The 22,915-nt window shown below is 56.1% G+C and overlaps 2 protein-coding genes across 3 annotated transcripts; one reads left to right on the forward strand and one right to left on the reverse strand.

Moving 5' to 3' along the window:
- The first annotated feature begins 451 nt into the window (after positions 1-451).
- LOC128055790 (fumarylacetoacetate hydrolase domain-containing protein 2) lies at positions 452-10,758 on the forward strand. 2 transcript variants are annotated; one of them, XM_052648331.1, is made up of 8 exons: positions 452-594; positions 3,287-3,537; positions 4,846-5,062; positions 8,663-8,722; positions 8,927-9,089; positions 10,106-10,214; positions 10,325-10,412; positions 10,547-10,758. In XM_052648331.1, exons 2-8 carry the CDS (start codon positions 3,293-3,295, stop codon positions 10,607-10,609), a joined length of 945 nt encoding a protein of 314 aa, XP_052504291.1. In that variant the 5' UTR covers positions 452-594; positions 3,287-3,292; the 3' UTR covers positions 10,610-10,758. The 2 variants fall into 2 exon arrangements, with proteins under 2 accessions (XP_052504291.1, XP_052504292.1); XM_052648332.1 differs by having other exon boundaries at positions 3,359-3,537.
- A 257-nt stretch (positions 10,759-11,015) lies between these two features.
- On the reverse strand, positions 11,016-20,977 carry GPAT2 (glycerol-3-phosphate acyltransferase 2, mitochondrial). Its single transcript, XM_052648326.1, has 21 exons — positions 20,915-20,977; positions 20,673-20,786; positions 19,924-19,997; positions 19,412-19,516; positions 19,043-19,171; positions 16,602-16,701; positions 16,071-16,204; positions 15,659-15,758; positions 15,346-15,558; positions 14,884-15,003; positions 14,634-14,716; positions 14,173-14,291; positions 13,411-13,481; positions 13,080-13,338; positions 12,845-12,993; positions 12,635-12,712; positions 12,073-12,204; positions 11,875-11,995; positions 11,709-11,774; positions 11,424-11,479; positions 11,016-11,132 (listed from the first exon to the last, which is right to left on the reverse strand). Exons 1-21 carry the CDS (start codon positions 20,975-20,977, stop codon positions 11,016-11,018), a joined length of 2,403 nt encoding a protein of 800 aa, XP_052504286.1.
- Positions 20,978-22,915: the final 1,938 nt, after the last annotated feature.

Raw genomic sequence — 22,915 nt, forward strand, 5'->3', positions numbered from 1 at the left:
AGTAAAACACTTCCGGCCTCAGGTTGCCCAGATGTAAAATGGGTACAAACAGGGGACAAATATCCCTCCTCTCTTCACTGATCTGGCACAATAGGAAGGCTTGTCTTTGTCAAATTATGGCACGCCATAATTTGGTCTCCACTGCGTTTTGCTCAAAGATCAGAGCAGGGCCTGGTCCAGAGGCAGGGCCTCAGGCAGGCCCAGGGCGCAAAATTTCAGGAAGCACCCACTTTCAGGTTCTTGCAAGGGCAGGGCGACCCGAGAACGAGTGCTCCAGGAACGTAGCGCCCGGCGGATGGAGTCTGCGCCAGCAGGCCTGCAGGATCAAGAGATCTCCTACCATTCAGCGCTGGGCCCGCCCCCTCCGCAACGTGCTTCCGGCACCGAACTAGACGCCCTGCTATTGGCCGTTGTCTCCGTGACGCCACGAGAGCGCGCCCGCCTCCGCTGACGTCTTATTTAGGGGAGCCCCTCGGCTCACCCTGTTAGAACTCTAGGCTGGTAGCTGTCTCCCGAGCTCTGTACCTGCGCTCAGGCGCCGGGTGATCGTGGTCTCGGGCCCGCGAGTCCTATCCCGACAGCGCAGGGGGCCAGGTAGGTTAGATCTGGGCCAGATGGCGGGGCGCGCCGGGCCTCGGCCTCCCTCCCGGCCTCCCGGGATGGGCAGGACTGAACGCTGCTGCCCCGCCTCTCCGAGCACTCTAATAGGGTGGGCGGGCCCTTCTGAGCGCCCACTGAGCTAGGCATGCGGGGAAACTGGGGGACCCACGCGGGGGCCCAGACGAGTGAATAGTGGCACGCGATCCCGGGCGCAGACCTTCGTCTCGCAGGCTTATGGCGCCTGCGACGTGCCAGGTCCCAGCCTTTTTGCTTAAGGACCCTTTTCCGGACCTGGATTGAGCTCAGGCACCGTGGCTAGCTGATTCCCGCAGAAGCAGCGGGGCCACTTTCAGGTGCCTTGGCTGGTGACTTCACCTGAAGCCTCAACGCCCCTTCTGTGAAATGAGGCGCTCTGCCTGGAGGGATTGCTATAGGACGAAATGGGAACCTGCAAGGGTCTGTCACGTGGGAAGGTCAGCCTATGGTTATCTGGGAGAACAGGTGACCAGCCCTCTCCCCGAGGCAGTAGCCAGCAGATCAAATTTCCCGGCGCATGGCTGACGGCTTGCAGGGCGTCCCTGAGCCTGCAAATCTCCTGTTGGAGGTTCCTATTTCTCATCAATACCCCTGGGCTAAAGTGTCCCATGCTTAACACCCCGAGGACACGAGGACATGTTAACCCAAATCAAGAACTCCAGTGTCACCCGGACCTGGATTCAGGTCCCAGCACTTTACTGTAGATTGTTTATCTGTGAAATGGGACCAACAGACCCTACCTTCCACAGTTGTCAGGAGAATTAAATCAGACATTGCAGGTAAAGCACTTAAGGTAAGACCTGGCATTCAGTGGGATCTGTTTAGTCTTAGTGTGTGAAGCATCTGAGTGCTGACACTGTAGCTTGAACTTCCCTTGCCCGTGGCGTGGTAGGTGCTTGTGTAAGGTAGGAGGGTGGGAGGTTTTAAACTACTGGTTTTCTGGTTAAACTCATCAGCCAGCACAGTGAGCAATCAGAACAAGTGACCTGGATCTAATCAGTGTTTAACTTCTCAAGGCAGATCGAATCATCAGAGAACCAGGAGTCTGGGATTACCTCCAAGTGCCTGAGCATAATGCATGCTAAGTCGCTTCAGTTGTATCTGACTCTTTGTGACCCCATGGGCTGTAGCCCACCAGGCTTCTCTGTCCATAGGATTCTCCAGGCAAGAATCCTCGAGCGGGTTGCCATGCCCTCCTCCAGGAGATCTTGCTGACCCAGGGATTGAACCCGTGCCTCTTACATTCCCTGCATTGGCAGGCAGGTTCTTTACTCAGGCGCCACCTGGGAAGCCCAAGCATAAAGGACTACTTTTAAAAGCACGGAACCATGAAGAGGAGGGACTTTTGGAACAGAGGCCAGACTTAGAAACAAAAAAAGAAGAATGGGTTTTGTCTTTGAGTGGAGCCTAGAGCTCAAGATGGGACCCGAGCCGTGTTGATACTTTCTCAGTGATTTGAGGAGGGATGGCACCTCCTCCTGAGATGGATAATCACCGAGCTAGTGAATCACCCAAGTAGTGAAAAGTTAAGCCCCTGCTCTGACATTCGTTCTTTCAGCTGAGACTAGCTGAGAGCCTGCTGCGTGGCAGGCACAGTACTAGGCACCATGCACCCAGTAATGAAAGAGACAGTCATGGCCCAGGGACCCAGAGAGGAGAGAGCCCCTGTCAGGCTTGGCCCCTGAACTCTCCTGCAGCCTCTCCCCAGGCAGCCTGTACTCTCACCCATGCGTGCGTGCTTATTTGCTCAGTCATATCCAACTCATTGCGACCCCATGGACTGTAGCCTGCCAGGCTCCTCTGGCCATGGGATTTCCCAGGCCAGAATACTGAAGCAGGTTGCCATTTCCTACTCTAGGGGATTTTCCTGACTCAGGAATCAAGCCTGTGTCTCTTGCGTCTCCTGCATTGGCAGGCGGGTTCTTTACCATAGGACCATCTGGGAAGGCCAAACAGAGTAACAGGATCAAACTGGCATTAAAAAAAATTTGCTTCTGTCAGCTTGTCTTTGAGTGGAGCCTGTTTCACCTGTGGTCTCTTGTTCATGGTGGGCCCCCTTTAATGAATTCCTCGTCCTATTCATTTTAGCCTAGCCCACACTTCCTCAAGAACTTGACCGAGGCAGGGCCCTCAGCCTCCGCAGCAGTGGTCTCAGCTGCTGAATCCTACTTAACCACATCAGTGAACATCAGCCTTCCCTGCAGGCAGGACGGTGGGGCTGAGCGTGTCTGGCCTGCGTTGTTTGCCTTCAGCGGTGCCAGGAGCAGCCTAAGCTGTCAGGAAGCGCTGGGTGAGGGAAGACTGGAATCCTTGGGACCTAGCTTAGTGGCTGGCGTGAAGTAGTTGCTTCTCCAGAAGTGTTTCATTGTTGTTCAGTTGCTAAGTCATGCCCGACTCTTTGAGACCCCATGAACTGCAGCATGCCAGGCTTCCTGGTCCTTCACTTCTCAGTGTTTCATTACAGGCACAGAATTGAGCAAAACATGACCTTATATTCGTGATGAAATAACTTAAAATCTGGACCACTTCCCATGCCGTGTTCCAGGAAAGACTGATGGGTGGAAAGCCTTGGGCTGCAGCTCGAGGAGCTTTGGGAACCCCAGCGATGGTCTCAGGCCCTCTGTCCTCGGGACCCACTCTCTCCCCATAGGGGCTGATGCTGGGGTCTGGTGGAAGGAGGTTGCTCACGACCGTGCTGCAGGCTCAGAGGTGGCCCTTTCAGCTCTGCAGAGACATGAGGTTAGTGCAGTTCCAGGCACCCCGCCTAACGGGACCCCGTCTGGGCCTGGAGTCGGGGGATGGCGGCGGTGTCATCGACCTCAGCGCCTTTGAGCCCACACTGCCCAAGACGATGGTGGAGTTCCTGGAGCAGGGAGAGGCCACTCTGTCAGTGGTGAGAAGGTAAGTCAGCAGGCAGCATGACCCTGCCTTAGCTGCCCCGTTCTCTCTTGCTGCTTACCACCCTATCCCTGCCCTGGGAAACAGAACCAGGGTAGTTCTTTTGCAAAGGATCAGGGTAATGCAGGCTTCCTCTCTCTTAGCAGAGCCTTAGGAGTCTTGTGTGTCAATAGCCTCGGTTTACAGGGGGACCCAGGGGGGATGACTGACCTCCCCAAGGCCACACACTTGGTGAGGGGAACAGGATTCTACTCTGTCCCCCTGCCTTCCCGAGGGGGCTAAGGCCTGCTTGCCTGAGGGGCTGGAACCTGGGGTCCTAAGAGGGGAGAGGGCTGCAAAGATGTTCTTAGAGACAGTTCTTGGGTTTGAGTTGGATTAGGTGGGTGCCTCTGAACCCAGGAGCCCCATGGGATCTAGTCTAAAGATGTTGATGCACAGTAAATTAAAAACTAAATTAAAAAACTCAAAACACTCTGAGGTGTCATTTTCACCTGTTAAGCTGATATAAATACAGATGTTTGACAGCACACAGTGTTGGTAGCAGTATTTTTCCCCTACTTTCATATTCTTGCAAGATTAGAAACTCCTTCCATGTCTTTTATTAGAGAATTGGGTGTATCTACTGTGCAGTAATATACAACCGTACAAAACAGAGGAAGCTAATAGACTTTATATGGTAAGATCTCTAAAATATATATATTTTAAAAGGTGTATATAACATGCTGTCATTGGCATAAAGAAGATGGGAGTGACACAGAGTGACTGAAGATCCATACAGGACACAGCACTTGTCTGTGGAGAGGGAGTGGGTGACTAGGAGAAGGGGCGGAAGACAGAGCTTTCCCTTATCCCCAGTTGCACCCTTTGAATTCACTTACATGGAAATTATTATGTATTTCTGTATTATGTAATTCCGTATCATGTTGTTTAGTCGCTAAGTAGTATCAGACTCTTTGCAACCCCACAGACTGTAGCTCACCAGGCCCCTCTGTCCCTGGGGTTTTACAGGCAAGAATACCAGAGTGGGTTGCCATTTCCTTCTCCTGGGTATCTTCCCAACCCAGGGACTGAACCCTCGTCTCCTGCATTGGCAGGTGGATTCTTTACCACTGAGCCACCTGCAAAACCCCATATTACCTAATGGGGGAGAGGAAATCGACACTGGATGAGCATATCAAGGGGCAATAGCTGGGCTTGATTTTCAACGCTGACTCTGATGGTTGATCTAGAAAGTATGTTTTAAAAAGCAGAGCTTGGTAGCAGCTGCAGGATCTCCCCAGCACGCCCCTCTCTCCTGTCTGGTTTTTGAAGAGCACTGGTCACCCAGCTGCCAGTCCTCCCACGGTCAGAGGTGACGTTCCTGGCCCCAGTCACTCGGCCAGACAAGGTGGTGTGCGTGGGCATGAACTACGCGGACCACTGCAGAGAACAGAACGTGCCTGTGCCCAAGGAGCCCATCATCTTCAGCAAGTTCGCCAGTGCCATCGTGGGGCCCTACGACGACATCATCCTTCCGCCCGAGAGCCAGGTGGGTGCCTGCCCTCCACTCCCCACCCCAAGTCCCTAGGGCCCATCACAGGGGCTCAGCGTCCAGCCTAAGGGAACCACCTGTTGCTCAGTAGCAATTAAACAGAAACTTCAGGGTATTATACAGTGATAAGACAGCTCCTGGGGGAAAAAAAGACATTAATTGTTTTCCTGTTTGATTATAAAAGTAATATAGTTGTTTTATAGAAAAGAAATAAAATATGTAAAGAAATTACATAATTTTCAAAATTACATAAAGAAATGAAAAGCTACACATGTCCCCACTGTTCAGGGCCTGCAACATTTATGTTTCACTGTATATCTTCCCAGAATTTTTTTTTCCTTTTGAACTTTTGTTTGGGGGAATAGCCAGTTAACCATGTTGTGATGGTTCAGGTGAACAGCAGAGGGACTCGGCCATACAGATACACGTGTCCATTCTCCTGCAAGCTCCCCTCCCATCCAGGCTGCCGCATGACGTTGAGCAGAGTGCCCTGTGCTGTGCAGAAGGTCTGGCCTTGTTGGTTACCCATTTTAAACACAGCAGTGTGTTCATGTTCATCCCAAACTCCCTAAGCATCCCTTCCCCCCTGCCCCAGCACCCGTCAGTTCACTGCAGCCAGTGAGCCTCTGTTTTGTGAGTAAGTTCATCTGTATCACTCCCCTTTATTCCACACATAGTCCCCAGGGCTTCTCTGTTCCTGTCTCTGTCTATGCTGTGCATATGCCTACCATTTACTTAAGGTCCCCATCACGGACATTTTTCATGCCATTAAATATTCTCCCCAACGGTTTTTAGGTCACTGCTTAGTTTTCTATTGTGTCAGTGGCCATAATTCATTCCGTAGTCCTCATATTGCTAAATAGGTTGTTTCCAGTTTTTAGCTTTTATAATGTTGCAGTGAATATCCTTATAGAAGAGACTTTGCATATTCATGAATGTGTGATTATTTCCTTTAAATTAACTCTTAGAATGTGAATGTCTTTGTCAGAGTATAGGCAGGGTTTCAAAAATTAGCCAGAGTGACCTTCGGCTGCAAAAGCAGTTTACATGTCCACCAGCAGTGTGCGTACCCTTACTCGTACTTTTAAATTTTTAGTTTAGAAATGCTTTGAAAATTATAGGAAAGTTAGGGGAAAACTGCAGTGACTGCCCAGAGTCTTTACCTGGAGTCACCATGTGCGTCTTGTTTGCTTTTCTCTTGCCTCCCCGCCCTGCTTTCCCGCTTCTCTGCTTCTTTCCTTCCCTCATGCCCCACAGGCACACACACACTGTTTAAAGGGGGGTTAGGTAGAAAGAACTTTACAAAGGAAATTATAGACGTTAAGACAGTTCACTCATAGTTGCAAGTCATATAGCGGAGCAGTCCTCTTCCTGGGTTTCCTTACCCTCCTGCTCCTCACCCGGGCGCCCCTGCCCAGTGAAGTGAAGTGAAGTCACTCAGTCGTGTCCGACTCTTTGCGACCCCATGGACTGTGGCCTACCAGGCTCCTCCCTCCATGGAATTCTCCAGGCAAGAGGACTGGAGTGGGGTGCCATTTCCCTCTCCAGTAAAGTCTGTTGCTTTGTCAGCAAAAAAAATAAAGAATTCACTCATATAAACTTCAGCATACATCTCCTGAAAATAAGGACCATGTCCTACATGACCACAATACCATTACAACAAAGAAAGTTAATACGAACCATATCTAATATATAGTGCAGCTGGGAATATTACCAGTTGCCTCCAAAGGTGACTTTTAATTTGGGTCCCGTTTTGATTTTTGGTGTTGGTCCAGGATCAGTCAGGGTCACACGTTGTTTTTGGTTGTATCTCTAAGTGCCTTTCGTCTAGAACAGGGATTCACAGACTTTTCCTCAAAGGGCCAGTTAGTAGTAAGTGTTCGGCTTTGAGCACCCAGTAGTGTCTGCAGTAACAGCTCAGCTTCGCCACTGCTGTGTGAGAGCAGCCTGGCTGGTCCGTGAAGGGACATGGATCCCAGGAAAACTTCACTTACAGGAACAGAGCCGCAAGCAAGCGAGGGTGTGGCCGGTGGGCCATAGCTTGCTGGCCCCTGGTCTCAAGCAGTTTTTCTCCTACCCTTTTTATCTTTCACGACGGACTTTTTGAAGAAATCGGGCACATTGTCTCGTAGCGTGTCTCACACTCTGGATTTGTCCGGTCAGTTCGTCATGATTAGACTCAGGTGAAACACTTCTGTCGAGTTCTGCACAGGTTAATCTGTTAGGCTTCTGTAACAAAATACTGTGGAATGGGTGACTTATAAAACAAGACGCTGAGTTCTTGAAATTCTAAAGGCTGGGAAGAGTCCAAGATCAGGGCACCAGCAGATTGTGTGCCTGGTGAGGGCGCCCTTCTGGCCCACAGGTGACTGTCTTCGGCATGGTTATGGAAGTGCGCTCTCTGACATCTGGCTTTCAGTCTGGGAGGGGGCGTGGGGCGGGGTGCCGACGTTGTCTGAGGCAGCAGGTGCGTGCTTGCACCACATCCAGTGTCAGCTGGTCCTGAAGTTAGGCCGCCTAGGTTCCTTGGTGCTCACGTGGCCTCTCCGTGGAAAGGCGCCTTTCCCTGTGGTAACTAGTAAACAGTCTGCAGAGGAGTCCCTGAAACTGCGTGACTATCTTATTTGCCCCGCAAGTGCTCTTCAGGGATCATCTGGTCGTCCTCCCCTGAGTCCATTACTGCAGTGAGGGTTAGGAGAAGGTGACTTTTTTCTTTCTGTCATGCCTTCTACTTTTATTAGCCGGTATTCTGTGGAGAAACACTGCTTGTTTTTTTGTTTTAGCCCTGTCCCTTTATCACTGTAAATTCCTGACTTTTACTTTTATCCAGTATGTCATAGTCCATAGTCCATCATTGACATTCTTTCCGATACTCAGATCTCAGTTTGGTCAAGGGGCGGCTTTCGAACGGCCCCCACCGCATCACTGAGCACTTCCTTCTGGCCAAGCAGTTCCAGGCTTCTCGCACTCTCCTTGCCGACATAGACTTGGCCAATTCCCCAAGGAATCCAGATCTTCTTTGTGTTCATGGTTGTTACTATTAGAAAAGTCAGTTTGCCTGGCTAACTTGTGTCTACTTTATACTTGCACTTTGCTGATTATGGAACTGGAGCGGGCTGAGCATGTTTTCCTTTCTGTGCCCTGTGTATTTATTTTTGTAAACTGCTTATTCAAGCCTTTGGCCCACGTTTATTTTGGCATGTTGATCTTGTTATTATTTAAGTGAGTTAGTGCATTAAAGCACTTAGAATAGTGCCTGGCAAACCAGTAGGGTTAGCCATTGTTATTCGGTGTTTATCCTTTTTTGGAAGTATCAAGAGTGATTTTGGTTGAACTCCCCCCTGCCCGCCCGACCCCAGAAAAACGTTGCTCTTCCGCCGTCACTCTGCCTGCCTCCAGCGGTGCTGCCTCCACTGCCCCAAGGCTGTGGCCCACACGTGACACCTCCCCTGTGGGCCCTCCCCTAGGGTTGTGGTCTTCCACACACCGGCCGGCAGCCACCCCGCCGTTCAGAGGCCTGGCCCCGTGGCAAGAGCCCCTCAGCGGAATAACGGAGCCCAGAGCCAGGCAGCTTACTGCCCCTTTCCTGCCCTACAGGAGGTGGACTGGGAGGTGGAGCTGGCCGTGGTCATTGGAAAGAGAGGCAAGTACATCAAGGTGAGGGAGAGAGGGCCAGCTGTCCTGGCACTGGGAAGTGGTTGGCATCTGTGGGCTCCTGATGCTGCCTTGCCCCTCACCCACCACCACCTCTGGCTATCTCCAGCCACTAACATGGGATCAAGGCTTTGAGACCCTTTGTGACAGGGCTTGGTGTCACCACGAGCTGACCTCCAATCTGGCCAAATCCCCTGCCCCCCACAGGCTGCAGACGCCATGGCCCATGTGGCTGGCTTCACTGTGGCACACGACGTGAGTGCCCGTGACTGGCAGATGAGGCGCAATGGAAAGCAGTGGCTGCTGGGGAAAACTTTTGACACCTTCTGCCCTCTGGGCCCTGCCTTGGTGACCAAGGACAGTGTGCCAGGTAGGTCTCTGGCGGCCCGCTTGGCGACTCCTCTCCTTGCTCCTGCATAGATGCCTCAGCGAAGCCGCTCTCCAGAAGGGGAGAGGGGCGTGGCCCGCCGAGGGCCCGTCCCCAGCTGCCCTTTCGCCGACTGTCGGATTAGAGCAGCTCTCTCCACCGGCCTCCCTCCCCATCCCCACTGCAGAGGCGTACAGCAGCAGAGGCGGTGACTCTGCACTCAGGACATGAATTACAGGGGAGGGCTCTCTCCTGACGGCTGGGTCAGGCTTCCTCTGGCTGCCACCATCTGGGAGAGTCCTTACGTAGCAAGGAAGCAGAGATGGCCTTGGAGCGTCACAGGAACAGCTGTTCCTGAGCCCCCGGCCCTCTTTAGTAAAGGAGATGGGAGCTAAGCCCTAGGGCCTCCCCCAGCCACCATGTGGCCTGGTGGCAGCAGCTGCAGCAAGGGCACAGTGGGAGCCTGGAGAAGACGGGTGGAGAGGACGGCACCGCCCCCGGCGGGACTTGTCTGTGGAGTTCAGCCTCAGGGCGCCCCGTGCAGTCAGTCACCAGTGAGGTTAAACCGTGCTCCTGGGGTGTGCTTGTGCTTGTGTGAAATACCAGAAAGCAGGACGGAAGTGCTGGTTGCCCAGGACACCTGTACAGGTGAGCGTCAGGTGCAGGAGTCTGCGCTCTGCTCAGGCTGCTACCCTGTTGCTTTATAACGCCCAGTCAGCCTCTGCTGCAGATAGGGTCTGTTCTTTAAGGCAAAGCCCAGCCACTGTTCTCTGCCCCTTGAGTCTGGAACACCCCCTCATTAACCCACCCAGTGACCACTGGTGGGTGCTCTGCTGGGTGGTGGGCACAGGGAGGCCTGGGCAGGCCAGGGTCCACACAGACTCCAGGGTGGGGAGCCCAGCAGACAAGCTTCTCCCCTGGCAAGTTACAAGGCCATCCTGTGCTTCCGTTTCCTGGTTGTCAGGAGGGGGTTGGGGGTCAGAAGGGAGAATCCCAAATGTGTCGTTTTTGTGTTTCAGACCCGCACAACCTAAAGATCTGCTGCCGAGTGAATGGGGAAGTGGTGCAGAGCAGCAACACCAACCAGATGGTGTTTAAGACGGAAGAGCTGATAGCCTGGGTCTCCCAGTAAGTGGGGTGGAGCCTGGCCCCAACCACCACCTGGGGGCTTCACTGGGCCCCCCATGCCAGGCTGTGGCACCCCAGCCCCTGACCTCACCTGGCCCTTCTGCCCGTAGGTTCGTTACTCTTTACCCAGGGGACATCATACTGACCGGGACGCCCCCAGGTGTGGGTGTGTTCAGGAAGCCTCCTGTCTTCCTCAAGGTAGGTTGGCTGAGTGAGGACAGGCAGAAGCCTGGCACGGTTGGCTCAGACGTGAGAAACCCAGGTCTGTACATGTGTAGACGTGTGTGCGCCACACCTCAGGCCTGACAACCTCATGGCCTGCTCTGTTGCAGAAGGGCGATGAAGTCCAGTGTGAGATTGAAGAACTGGGTGTCATCATCAACAAGGTGGCGTGATGCCTTCTGCTGCAGGCAGAAGGGGCATTTGTTCCCATGGAGCCCAACATGGCGAGAGGCCCAGTGCCAGCCCCCTTGAGGCTTCTCTTCAGGTAGAGGAGGAGGAGATGGTGCTCACCTCAATAAACTTTTTATCTTCCTTTAGGATGTGTTTCAAGGAGTGAGAGGTCATTCCCACCCAGTGGGGAAGGAAAGCAGATACATACACATGACCACACCAGAGAAACAGTGCTGAGCCTGGGCACAGAGGCTTGTCCAGTCCTCTAGTTTATTGCAGCAAAGGGTGCAGAAAGCAAGGCACAGTCAAACCGCAAAGACGGGACGGTCCAGCTAATAAGTCTTCCGCCCCAGGGCAGGGCTGCGGTCCAGGGCTGAAAAGGCTCGACGCGGGCCGCTCCCCACGGTTCTAGCTGCAGATGAACTGCCGGATGAACCGTCGCAGCCTTTCCTGGCTGTCCCGGCTGGCGAAGGCCGGGGACAGGTGGAGCAGGGGGCCTGCGGGGCCAGGCATCTGCTGCAGCACCTGAGCCAGAGAGAGGGGCTCTGAGTGCCCATGGGCACTGGGCCCCGCCCCTGTCAGATGCCGCCTCTCAGACATCCCGATGCCCCACCTGGGAGCACGATGAGCCGGGGTCAGGGAGACAGAGGGGCAGGAAAACTATCCTACCTGCCCCAGCTACTGTCCACACGCCTGTTCTTGGGAAACCCTGGGTAAATCCCCGAATGGGTACAGCCAGCTCCCCTCAGCAGCTCTGTCAGGGTATGGGGGTGGGAGGCAGGGGGACAGGAGGATGGAGAGACCAGCCCCTCTCACCCCCAAGTCTCTGAAGGTCCAGATGGCACTGTTGGCAAGATTTGGGTCCGCACACTCTGGATGAAAGAGAAGTGAAGGCTGTAGGTGGGGACAGTCCCCCGGCACAGCTTCTCTTCTCTTTAAAGAAGAAACAACCCAAGGAGAGGACTCAAGCTGGACCCAAAGGCCTCTGTACGCCGCAGCCAGTACTCCTGACCTTGGGCTTTCACTGCCCACTAGGGGGCAGCAGCCAGCAGCTGACCTCCTCCTGCATCCCAGGGCCTGGGCCTAGCTGCTGGGACTCACCGAAGAGCCCTTCCTCCTGGGCTGTGGCCCGTAAGAACTGGAACAGCTGCTCAGCGTAGCCGGACTCTGTGAGGGAGAGGGTCTGAGACCTGGGCCCCATGCAGGCAGAGCTCACCCCACACCGTGTTCGGCCTCTCCTTAGGATGGCACGGTGTGCGGGCCTCACCAGTATCCGGGAGCCGTCCCTGATGGAGGAAGACGGCGGCCTGCGCAAAAGCCTTCAGCACTGGGCTGAGCAGGCGGCAGAGGAAGAGAAAGAAGTCGGGGCAGCGCGACTGCTGGCTGAGCTGGAAGGAGACAGGCCAGGGTGAGGGCAGCTCCCACCACCTCCCCTGCCCCCTCCCCAGCAGTGCCCCCAATGCACCCTGAAGTAGCGGCCCTCCGCCGCCTCAAAGTCGTCGCTGTCACTGTCGGTGAAGTCCCCGCTCAGTCTCCACAGCAGTCTCGCACTCAAACGCTGCCTCCCTGTGTCACAGGCTGGCTGGGAGCCCGGGGTCTGAGGGCCGGGAGAGCCACGGGGCCCTGTCAGGCTGGCCAAGGTCCAGTCTCGAGGCCCCCCAACAGGGTACATGGCCATCCAGACGCGGGGAGGTGAAACCAGACGCAGACCTGGGGGCACTGAGGAGGATGCCCCAGGCCACGCCAGACGGTGACAGCTGCTGAGGACATGAGCACCTACCCTCAAGGGCCACAGCCCCTGTGGACAAGAGATGTGGAGGGCAGGGGGTCTGCAGAAGCCCCCCGAGATGCGCCTATCAAGTCCTGCCAGTGCAGGCGTGGTGACAGACCCCGAGGTGGAGCGTGGTGGCGGCAGGACCCGGGCGTCTATTCAGCTGGGGCGGGGGCTGCCCTCCCCCACCCCCCACACAGGGCAGAGGAGGAGCCGGGCCCCAGGCAGGCGCTTCCGTCTGCAGCCCCCTTCCTACCTCCTCAGCCACGAGGAGCCCACACTGGATGAGCCGGTCCAGCACCTCCTGACAGTAGCAGTAGGAAGACTGGCAGGGCTGAGGGGCGACAGGCAGCGGCGTGACCTCAGGCAAGCCCGACCAGACCTGCCGCCACAGGGCTCGGGCAGGCAGGGCCCGCCCCCGGCCCGGCGGGGAGGCGCAGGACTGAGTGGGCTGCGGAGGCCCGACCTGCAGCAGCAGCAGGTCCTGTGGCAGCAAGTGCAGCAGCAGCAGGATCTGGCAGTGCAGCTCCTTCTGGCTCAGCAGCTCGATGCCCTGCAGCTCCCAGGGGCCCTCGGGCGGCACCTTGCCTGCCAGCAGCCCTCGCACAGCACAGGCTGGGGGGGGAGGCGGCGGACATGAGGAGGTGCGCCACGCCCCTCACCCCTACATGTTCCACCCACCGCAAGCCCTGGGGACTCACCACCCACAGCCTCGCTCAGGAAAGTGGGCAGCAGCTCGGCGCTCAGGCGTGCCAGGGACGTGAGGCCTGGGCCAGGGCGCGGAACCACCAGCAAGTCCCCCTGCTGGATGCGCAGCAGGGCCACATGCGGCCGCAGCAGGCCCAGCGTGTGCTGCACCAGGCACCGCAGCTGCCCTGAGAAGCCCACGTCAAAGCCACGCAGCAGCGTCTCCTCTGTCAGCCAGGAGAACTCCCCCAGGAGCTGCGACAGGAACACGCCCTGGGTGGGCAGAGGGGCACTGAGCCAAGGGCCGTGGCTCCTCCCCTGGGCCCTGAGCACCCCGGGCCCTACCTTCTGGTGCTTGAACAGCAGCAGCGTCGCCATGATGGCCGTGCTCATCACCGCGGAGCTCGCCACGCTGGCTGGAGCCAGAGGTCGGGGATGCTGGTCAGGGCCGAGGCCCAGCAGCCCCGTCCCTCTGTCACTGGGCAGGTCTTCCAAGCCAAGAACACACCTCCCTGCCAGCAGCCACATACACACTCCCACACAACTCCACCCTGGGAAGGGCACAGCAGGCCTGGTCCTTGCGTGCCACCCTCCCTGGTGGAGAACTGACATTCATCAAATATATGGTGCAACCCAGGCTGGGAGCTCACAAACCCTCCCTGCCTCCTGCAGGCCTGTGCTGTGCTTAGTCGCGCAGTCGTGTCCGACTCTGCAACCCCATGGCGCTAACCCACCAGCTCACAGTCTCTGCCATGGCAGAGACACTTGAGAAGATGGTAACTATGCTGTTAAGAGCCCCCTCTGTTCCAGGTACCTGTTAAGCCCCTGACATACATTATTCAGTTCAGCCAATGTCACCTCAAAGTGTGCAGTGGGCCGGGCAGCTGCTTCCTTGTGTGCTCTGACTTAGTGGCTCATGCTCCCCCTGGCTGCCCCTCCTCAGGGGCAAAGACGGGGACAGGCTCCACTCTTCATGTGCCCTAAGTGGGCCCACAGGAGGGGCAGGTGCAGAAACCCACCTGGAACGGAGGGCCCTGACCCACTGGCCAACTCGGAGAACACAGTGCTCAGGAGCCTCCCCCAGAGGCCAGACCGAGGGCCCCTCACCATTCAGGACGTGCCAGCTCAGCCTCCTGACCAACAGCTGGTCCTCCTCCCTGAGGGCCAGAAGGGGCCCGGTTACGGGTGTCCACTCCTGCTCCTTCTCCGTGTCGGGGACAGCGGTACTAGGATAGAGACACAGGTCACAGGATGAGGGGACCAAACGTAAAGACAACCACGGGGGCACCCAGAGCTTTCCAAATACAAAGGTGAGGGTGCTTCCCATCCCTGCAAGAGTGGGCCCGTGTACCCTTAGTCCTTTCCAGGCCAGTGTGCCATAACCCACACCCAACTTACAGGCGGGGTGGGGGGCACCTGGATGGTTTGAGATGACAAAGATGAGCTGGTGAGGGAAGGCTGGGCCTGGTGATGTGTCTGTGGTCAGGAGAGGACGGGGTGCCAGCTCACAAGCCGGGGTCTGAGAGCTGCCTCCCTTGCCCAAGACCTTCACACTCCTCTGCCCTTACCACTGGCCCAGCACGATGGGCTGCAGCAGCTGCTCCAGGCTCTGCCTGCTGCCCCAGCAGCTTCTGGCATTGATGGTATATTCCTGCCCAGGACAAGGCTCTCAGGTGGTCTGCCCTGGCCCACCTGGAAGCCTACATACAGCCCATCTGAAGTAGGCCAGGCCGTCCTTGCAGCGGCCTGAGGGCCAGGCTGCCAGAAGCCCTAGGACAGACCACAAGTACGCCCAGCCTTGCCCAACAGGGCCCACACCTGCAGGGAGAAGGGCTGGGCCAGATGCACACGGACACAGACTCGGCGGCCGCAGCCCCAGCGTCGCAGGCTCCGCAGAACAGCCAGAGCACCTGTCCACAGCCCCAGCGGGGCCAAGGCCTGCAGGGAGGAGGAAGGCGCTGAGGAAGCCAGCTTGCCTGGGGCACGCTTTCTGCTCCACTTCATCTTAAGCTCAACCTGGTACATGACCATGACCTCTCCAGGCTCACTTTCTTGCCTGTGAAACAGGAAATCCTTCCCTAGCAAGGTCTTTTGGGAATGAAATTTGAGAGGATGACTGTTACAGCCCTGGCGGGTGCCACAGGATAATGACCATAGGGCTGAAATTCCTTTGCACTTCCCCCTTAACCCCAGCCCCGAGGGGCCTCAGTCACAGGATACAACACTGCCTCCTCTCTGGAGACGGTATCCACTTGGGGACCCAGGGCAGGAAGGTCTTACGTGGCATGTATCATGGGGTGCCTCTGGAACCAAGTCATAGGTGACAGCCACTGGCACAAGCAGAGCGTCTGGGACGATGCCTGCCTGGACCACCTGCACCACCAGGCCCAGCCAGGACAGGCCCAGGGCTGAGAGCCGAGGCCCCCGAACCCCAGGGGGCTCCTCCAGGAAGATGAGCAGGGGCTGCCTGCTGGCCAGCAGCTGCTCCACAGTCTGGAAGTGGGTGGAGGGAGGCAGGTGTCAGAACCAGAACAGCCAAGGCCCCTGTTCCTTGGCCTGGCCCCATAAACCACCACTGGGGGACAGCACTCACCGCATGGACCACAGCTCTTGCAAGAACCCCCTCAGGGCTGTCCGGAGAGAGGTTGGCCTCGGGGGGCAGAAAAAGCCCCCCAAGTTTCTTCAGCAGAGCTCTGTGGGGCACAGGGCAGAGGAGGTAAGGTGCTCAGGAGATGGGACCGAGCAGGAGGCTAGTGAGAGCTGTGGCCCCCTCAGGGCCAGCCTGGGTCCTGCCTCAACACCTTGAGGCCGGGCATGGCCCTAGAGCCCACAGCTGACCCTCCATCTGAGCCCCACAGGCTGGGCTGCACAATATGCTGAGAGCAGAGGGGCCAGGAAGAGACCCTCTGGGGAGCTGATGCTAGCAACACCACCTTCCCTCCCCAACACCTCTATCCCAGTCTGGGGACCTCACCGCTGTACATCTAAGGGCACAAGCCTTTTACCTGAGGACGGGGGAACAGGTGCGGGGGTCCCAAGCCACACGGAGCACGCCCATGCCCTGGGAGAGCAGCACAAAGGGCAGCAGGATGCCATTGAGGACTGACTTGTGGGTAGAGAGGAAGACGAGCGGCGAGCCCTGCTCCGGGGAGAGCCAGAGGGAAGTGCCAAGCCACACCCCCACCCTGAAGATGCAGGCAGCTGAAACCTAGCGCCTCCAGACCCAGGGCAGTCCCAGAGGGAGGGAGGGTTCGGCTGAGCAGGCTTTCTCTGAGCACATTTCCCAAAAGCGGAGGAGCTCTGTCAACAACTTTTAAGGCAATGCATTGACGTAATGGTTGTTAAGACATGATGAAAAGCTGTTAGAGGAAGCCTCTAGGGAGCAGGACCGTGAGACACGAAGACAAGGTCGTCAAAGAGCAGTGCATTTTTCCCACCCAGCTGATGGGGCTGGTCCCGACTCAGGGCTTGGCCTAGCCTCTGCTCCTGTCCCCGCCCTCCCACCCCGTCCCCATCCCAGTGAGGGCGGGCCTTACTGCCTGGGCAGCCTTGTGGGCCATCTTCATCTGGCCCCTGTACAGCTGCACGTTCAGGAAGAGGCAGTTCAGGAACCGCAGCAGTGCCCAGCTGAATAGCCTGCAGAGCAGTGCCCAGTCTGAGGTATGGGCCCCCCAGAGGGCCGCCCAGAACTCCTCTAAAGCAGGCACTACCACTGTCCTCATTTTACAGAAGAGGAAAGTGAGGTTCAGAGTGGCTGTAGAAGCTGCTGGGTAGGAGAGAAAGCTAAGAAGTGGGGGTGCTGGGACTGGAAGGTGGGCCTGACAGCAGAGCCCACACCTGCAAGGTGCTGATACTCCCCTAGGAAGACGTCATGGGCCAGCTGCCTCAGAGCACGTCTGTGCCCCCATGCATCCCAAAGGAGATCAGAGAACCGAGACTGTCTCTAGGCATAACCAGCCTTGTCTTTGCAAACTGCTGGGGCAAGTGAACTAAAAGGGAGGGGTTAGTGATACAGAAGGAAAGCGGACAATGAAGGGGCAAAACCTCTGGGGAGGGGATGTCCAGAGCCTGATGAGAGGACTGGCTTTAAGCGGGGGCAGAAGCATAGATGCAGGTAGCATGGCGATATGGAGGACACGTGGCACGTCCCCATCAGATGGCTCCTGTTTCTCCATGAAGCGCGATCAGGACACAACGCGTGAGTCAGAGAAGCAGCGGTCCAGATCAGAGCCATGGAGAGCGCGCTGTGCTCCTCTGAGAATCACACTTAAAAAGGAAGCAGGTCGACCCACTGTGCGTCTCTCCAGTGACATTCGGCTGCTTCGACGCAGAGAAGGCAGGTGGCTCGGTTCAAACACAACTTGGTTGTGCCCAGTGACTCCCTCCCAAGGACACTTCTGTCACCAGGGGCCCTGGAATCTAAGCTAGGCCTGGAGGGCAGGAAAGACAGGAAGTGGGCTGATGGCTGGTGTAAGGTGCTCAGGTCAAGGGACTGGAAGTCGTGACAAAGCCAAAGAATGGACGCATGGAAGGCTGGTCATAGGTCACCAACAACCTCTGCTTCCTGTTCCTGTTCACTTGGCCTTTCAGCACTTTCAGGCCAGCTGAGCCTCACATGTGCTACCCTGCACCCTTTCCCCCAGTGACTCACTCCTCCCTGGCTTTAAGCATCACCTACGTGCTAAAGATCTGCAAAGACCCATTCCCGGCCTCAACCTGTTTTTTGCACTCCAGACTCATATATTAATATATAAGCAGCTGCCTCAGTGTCTCCACCAGTAAGTCAGGTGTCAGAAGACTTCTATGCCCAAAGCACCTTTTGTGGGCCAAACTCACTCCCCCACAAGCTTGCCTCCTCCCCTCCAACCACATGCCAGGCACTCGGCCAGACGCCCAGCTCACCTGCAGCCCCCTTTCCCTCCACTGGCCCCATTCCAACCCTCCTGTACATCAGTGAGTCCTGTTAATCTCACTTTGGTTTCTCAATCCATTTTCCCAAGTTCTAATGCCATCCCCACCCCCCATCATCTCACCTGGACTAACAAACCAGCCTCCCCAGAAGACCTGTTCTCTGTTCTTGACCTCAATTAACCTTGTTGTCCTTCTCTGTCTAAAACCTTTCCGTTGGTTTTCACTGCACTTAGAAATCAAATCCAAACATCTTGTATACCGCTCTGCGTATCTGTTCCCTTCTACTTCTTGATTTTGTTTCCAACAACTCACTCCCTCCCTCACTTGCCAGCTTCCAACCACATCAGCTTCTTGAGCACACCTGGCCTTTTCCTGCAGCCACAGCTCACGCTGTTCCCTCGGCGAGAAGTGCTCCCTGACGTCCTCACTTCCCCAAGGCTGGCTCAATTCCCCCTCTGTCCCTGGCTTACAGGTCTCCTCCCCGCCTTCAGGTTTTCTCAGTCCTAGCCCTTGTTCCGTCCTTCCTGCAAGCATGTGCCACCTCCACTTCCCCAGAGGCTTGCTCTGCATCTAAGAGGAGATGCACCCTGTGCAGGACACACGTGGGAGGAAGCAGGTGGTGAGAGCGGCAGGTGTGTGTGAGTGAGTGGGCAGGCCTACAAGATGGGGGACCACCGTCTCCTCTCGCCACAGGAGCTGGACCTGGGGCAAGGTGCAGGGACAGAGGAGGCACGGAAGTCCAGGTCACAACCAGGGGTTCCTGAGGTGATCCCCCTAAGCCCCCACCCTCTCAGGACAGATACACACAGGACAGCAGTGGTGAGAACCTGGACTGGAATCTAGGAGCTGGCTCAGATCAAAGCCCCTCCCCCTCCCCCAACTGGTCGCCTGAAGGAGCCAGCTGTTTTCAAAATTCTTAGTGTCCAGATCAGGGCTCCCCCAGGCTGTCTGGCAAATACACCACCCAGCTCCCCCAGGAGGGGAGTCTAGTCTTTCCCCAAGCCCAGCCAATGCTCTCTCCCCAAGGGCAGAGGCCCCAGGCCAGGGCGCCCTTCGGCAGAGTTACCTGAGCAGGAAGGGGCGGGGCGGGGCCTGGATGTGGCCCAAGATGCGCTGTACCTCTTTCCTCACGTGGCTGGGCACCTGGCCTTCCCCAGCCCCTCCCGGGGCCCTCCCTGAGATGATATTCCGCACCCTGAGGAGGGGGGGAGGTGGTGGTTGCGGTGTAAGGCTGAAGCAGGCCTAAGGTCACTTCCCTCAGCCCTGTAGTCCCCAGGGCACAGCCTCCAGCCTTCACCCTCCATCTTTAAAAAAGGGTCCCTGACCAAGCTAACACTCTTGAAACCAGTCCTTTCAACCAGCCCCACCTAGAGCCTTTGTCATCCCTTTAAGGATCCCAGAAGTACCAACCAGATCCCAATCCCTGCCTCCTCACCCAGCGCTTTCCATGATCTTCTGTGAGGCATCCTGGCAGGGTGGTATGTGTTGCTCCAGTGACCACAAGAAATAGCAGAGCCTCCGAACCAGCCAGCCCCGAAACCTGGACACAGCCCCCAGAGCAGGGGGTAGATATCTCAGAGGGCGCCCCCGCCAACTAGGGCCCACAGAGGGTATTCCATCAGGAAGGGATCACACCCTAGTCCCGTGGGCTGGGAACACCTGAGCTTGGCTTATCATGGAGCAGGAAGAGGAAGCACTTGCCCACCTGTGGCCCAGTCCTATCCCCTCTCCCCAGGGAACAGGGTACAGGTTCGGGGCTTGAAAGCTCACAAAAGGAGCTGCAGGAAAACTCCAAGCCTGCCTGTCCCCACCTGTGGGTTTGGAGCAGAGGGCACAGTCCATTCTTGTTCCATCAAAAGAAGAAAACGATACCACAAAGCAGGGCCCCAGCAGCCCTGTACCCAAGGGCCCTGCCCACCACCCGGCCCCAGCCCCAGCTCTGACTACCTGGTGTTTTCCTCCTTCACCAGGATCACATTGCAGAAGCCGAGGTCCATTATGCTTCTGTGGAAGAGGGACTCCTGCCGGAAAGGGGCAGAGAGCATGTCCTTGGGGGGGCCTTTGCAAAGCAGCAAAGGCAAGCTCCTGCTCTGTCTTCTGCAGTCTTTCCCTGATGGGCTACACAATCTACCGAGAGATGGATTATAGCACTGCAGTTCCCAAAAGCTGTCTGACCTCAGATCCTGAAGTTCACTTAGGAGAGAGGGCTCCATGGTCAAAAGGGAAGGGCTGCATCCTCTACAGAATCACCCTTTTGGAGAGGAGCACATCATCTCTGAGAAGTTCCCTCACCAACAGCAGGGAACACGTAGCCTGGATCTCCACAAGAGCCCTGAGTCCCACCAGCACCAGCACACAGCACGGACCTACAGAGGCCCCAAGCACGTGCCAAGTGCTCGCTGACTCCGCGTGGACAGTGTCTCCAGGCCCTCCGCTCTGAGTACACGCATGCTCAGACCCCAGCCCTCTGGCCTCTCAGGTCCCCCTGTCCCTCCCCACCCAACTCTCCCAGGCCTGGGAGCCAGGAGCCAGGCCCAAACCAACAAACACTAGTGCACCCATTCCCCTGAAAGACAATGGGCGTGGGGAAGGGCTGGGCTTGGAAGACATAAAGGAAACTGCTTCCCAGGGCTGCGGCAGCTGTGGCTCCCAGAACCAAGCTTCCCAAGGTAGGGCCTGGCTTGACAGTCACTCACCCAGCTCTTAGGGGTACAGGTCTGGCAGCAGCGACCCACAAAGGGGCGATATTTTCCCAAGAATGGGGTGACAGCCTCCAGCTTCATCCCAAAGCCTGAGGACCACAGGCTGGTCTGGAAAAGGGCCACAGGGAGAGATGAGAGGACTCAAAGTCCTTGACAGAGGGAGGTGGGCTCCAGGAGTGAGGGGCACAAGACGGGAGGCAGGAGGGTAGAGGGTGTTCTGGGAATGGGAACGCTACCTCCTGACCATCCTGGCTGCTTTTCTGCTGGGTTTGGAGTCTGGCTTCCGCCATGGTGTTCATGGGGGTCTTCAGCATCTGGGAACCAGCCACCTCTGTGCCCCTCTTCTCTCTCCAGAAGAACCTGACCTGGGAAGAGCAAACAGGATGGAGGAGGTACTGGAATCTGGGCCACAACCAGAGGTTACTGGAGGGACCCCCACCCCAAAAGAGACAGACAACATGCAAGCCAGCAGTCGTTTGATCCAGGGCTGGAATCTGGGGGCTGCCTCAGATCAAAGCCTTTCCCCTCAATACCCAACCGATCCCACCAAGGAGCCAACTATCCTCAAAATATCTCACAGTGTCCAGATCAGGGCTCCCTCAGGCTAGCACTCAGAAGATGGGTTGTCTAAACATTGATATCCACTCTGCCTTCTCACAGCACAGATGGGGCTGTATTAGAGACTCTGACACTTTCTGTGCACCAGGAGGGAACAAGGCTGGACTGGCAGGAAGGAGGCATGAGGCTGCCAAATAGGAACAGGATCACTGTCCCGAGGCCACCAGGGCCTGCTCAACACCAGAAGACAGCCCTTTTCCTCTCAATCATTACAAGAATGAGGGCCGAGGGTACTGGATGGGTGACCGTTCTCTGGGTCAGAACTCAAAGAAATGCCACACAGACCCGTCCCCAAGGAATGGTCTTCTGGTTGGGGATAAGACACCTTTCCACAACTGGTATCCTCTCACACAGCACTCTCTACAGAAGATCCCACTTGGCATCGCCTCAGCCTCCTCCTTTCTACCACAATATAACATCCATCTTCCATAAGACAGCATCGAACCCCTCCTAGTCCAGAAACTGGGCCCTAAAAACGCTTCTCCCCTGATCTCTCTCCATGTCCCCGATGGATAGGCTGATCCAATTATTGCTATAATCTCTACCCTCACTACACAGCTCCTACTCCTACCTGGGAATGCCTTCTTCCTTCCCATCACCTCCCCAAATTCTAAGTCCACGGCTCTAAGTCCGTGACACTCCTGCATCACCTTCTAGGTTTTTCCTCCCTTCCTTGGTTCCCCCAGCCCAAGCCTGCCAGGCAAGAAGCCTCCTCCAGGGTTAGCCCACATCATCTGAAAGTATCCTGAGGGCAAGAGCTACAATGCACTCATCTTCGTATGCCCAGCCTTCTGCCCTGCCCAGAGGAGGGACCCAGGAGATGCTAGTTAGCTGCCTGTAACTACATCTCCCAGAATTCCTCTGCATCTCTCCTCTTCTCCTCAGTTAGCAGTTTAGAACCCAAGACCAAGCGGTACCAGGATCACAATTCCCCACTGAACAGCTCTGGTAGATTCATCTGGAACATACCTCCTCCTTTGAAAATGTTCTCCCAGCCCAATTCACTGACACTTGGCACAGGAAGTCCCCAAGACCCGGCTCCAGTCTGGAGTCCTGCCTGCTTGCCAAGGAGGGTGTCTACTCCCCAGCTTCAGAACACCCCAACTCCCCAATCTAACCCCCCAAGATCTGGGCTAATGCTACAGGGACAGAGAAGGGAAGGATATGTTAAGACAAGGCAAGGGACAACTCCCAGTCACCAACCAAGTCAGCTACTCAGCTCACACAATCCAGGGCTCAGTTCTGGGATACATCTTTCTAGCACCCCAGCCCCACAAATGGGGACTTCTCTGCAAGTCTGCAACTCCTGCCTGGACACCACTCCCTGCAGGACCCCAACAGCAGAGAGGGCAAACTGGCCACTAGATGGCCAAACGCAGTTCACAGATGTACTTTCTTTGGCCCTGCAATCTTCTACAACTTGATGGATTAACCTCAACATTTAAAAGTAGAGAGCTTGTCAGTCATAAGTCAATTAAAAATAAATAAACACTTTTTAAAAGCCAGAGAGCTTGTTACTTTAAAACAACAGCAACAAAACAAAGAAGAAGAAGAAGAAAAAAAAAAAACCCCGCGTCTCCAGCGGCTGTTGTTAAAAAAAACAAACAAACCAGTGAGCT

The sequence above is a fragment of the Budorcas taxicolor genome, chromosome 11 (genome assembly GCF_023091745.1).
Source record: "Budorcas taxicolor isolate Tak-1 chromosome 11, Takin1.1, whole genome shotgun sequence".
NCBI classification, from domain to species: domain Eukaryota; kingdom Metazoa; phylum Chordata; class Mammalia; order Artiodactyla; family Bovidae; genus Budorcas; species Budorcas taxicolor.

What these genes read in the sequence shown, in the direction of transcription:
- GPAT2 (XM_052648326.1), bottom strand. Translation starts at nt 20,977, where the DNA reads ATGAACACCATGGCGGAAGCCAGACTCCAAACCCAGCAGAAAAGCAGC. An exon ending in CCTGTACCCCTAAGAGCTGG is followed by an intron (nt 19,998 to 20,672) that starts GTGAGTGACTGT and finishes CCTTTCCGGCAG; the next exon opens with GAGTCCCTCTTCCACAGAAG. An exon ending in AAGATCATGGAAAGCGCTGG is followed by an intron (nt 19,172 to 19,411) that starts GTGAGGAGGCAG and finishes CCCCCTCCTCAG; the next exon opens with GGTGCGGAATATCATCTCAG.
- LOC128055790 (XM_052648331.1), top strand. Translation starts at nt 3,293, where the DNA reads ATGCTGGGGTCTGGTGGAAGGAGGTTGCTCACGACCGTGCTGCAGGCT. An exon ending in GACCAAGGACAGTGTGCCAG is followed by an intron (nt 9,090 to 10,105) that starts GTAGGTCTCTGG and finishes TTTGTGTTTCAG; the next exon opens with ACCCGCACAACCTAAAGATC. An exon ending in CTGATAGCCTGGGTCTCCCA is followed by an intron (nt 10,215 to 10,324) that starts GTAAGTGGGGTG and finishes TTCTGCCCGTAG; the next exon opens with GTTCGTTACTCTTTACCCAG.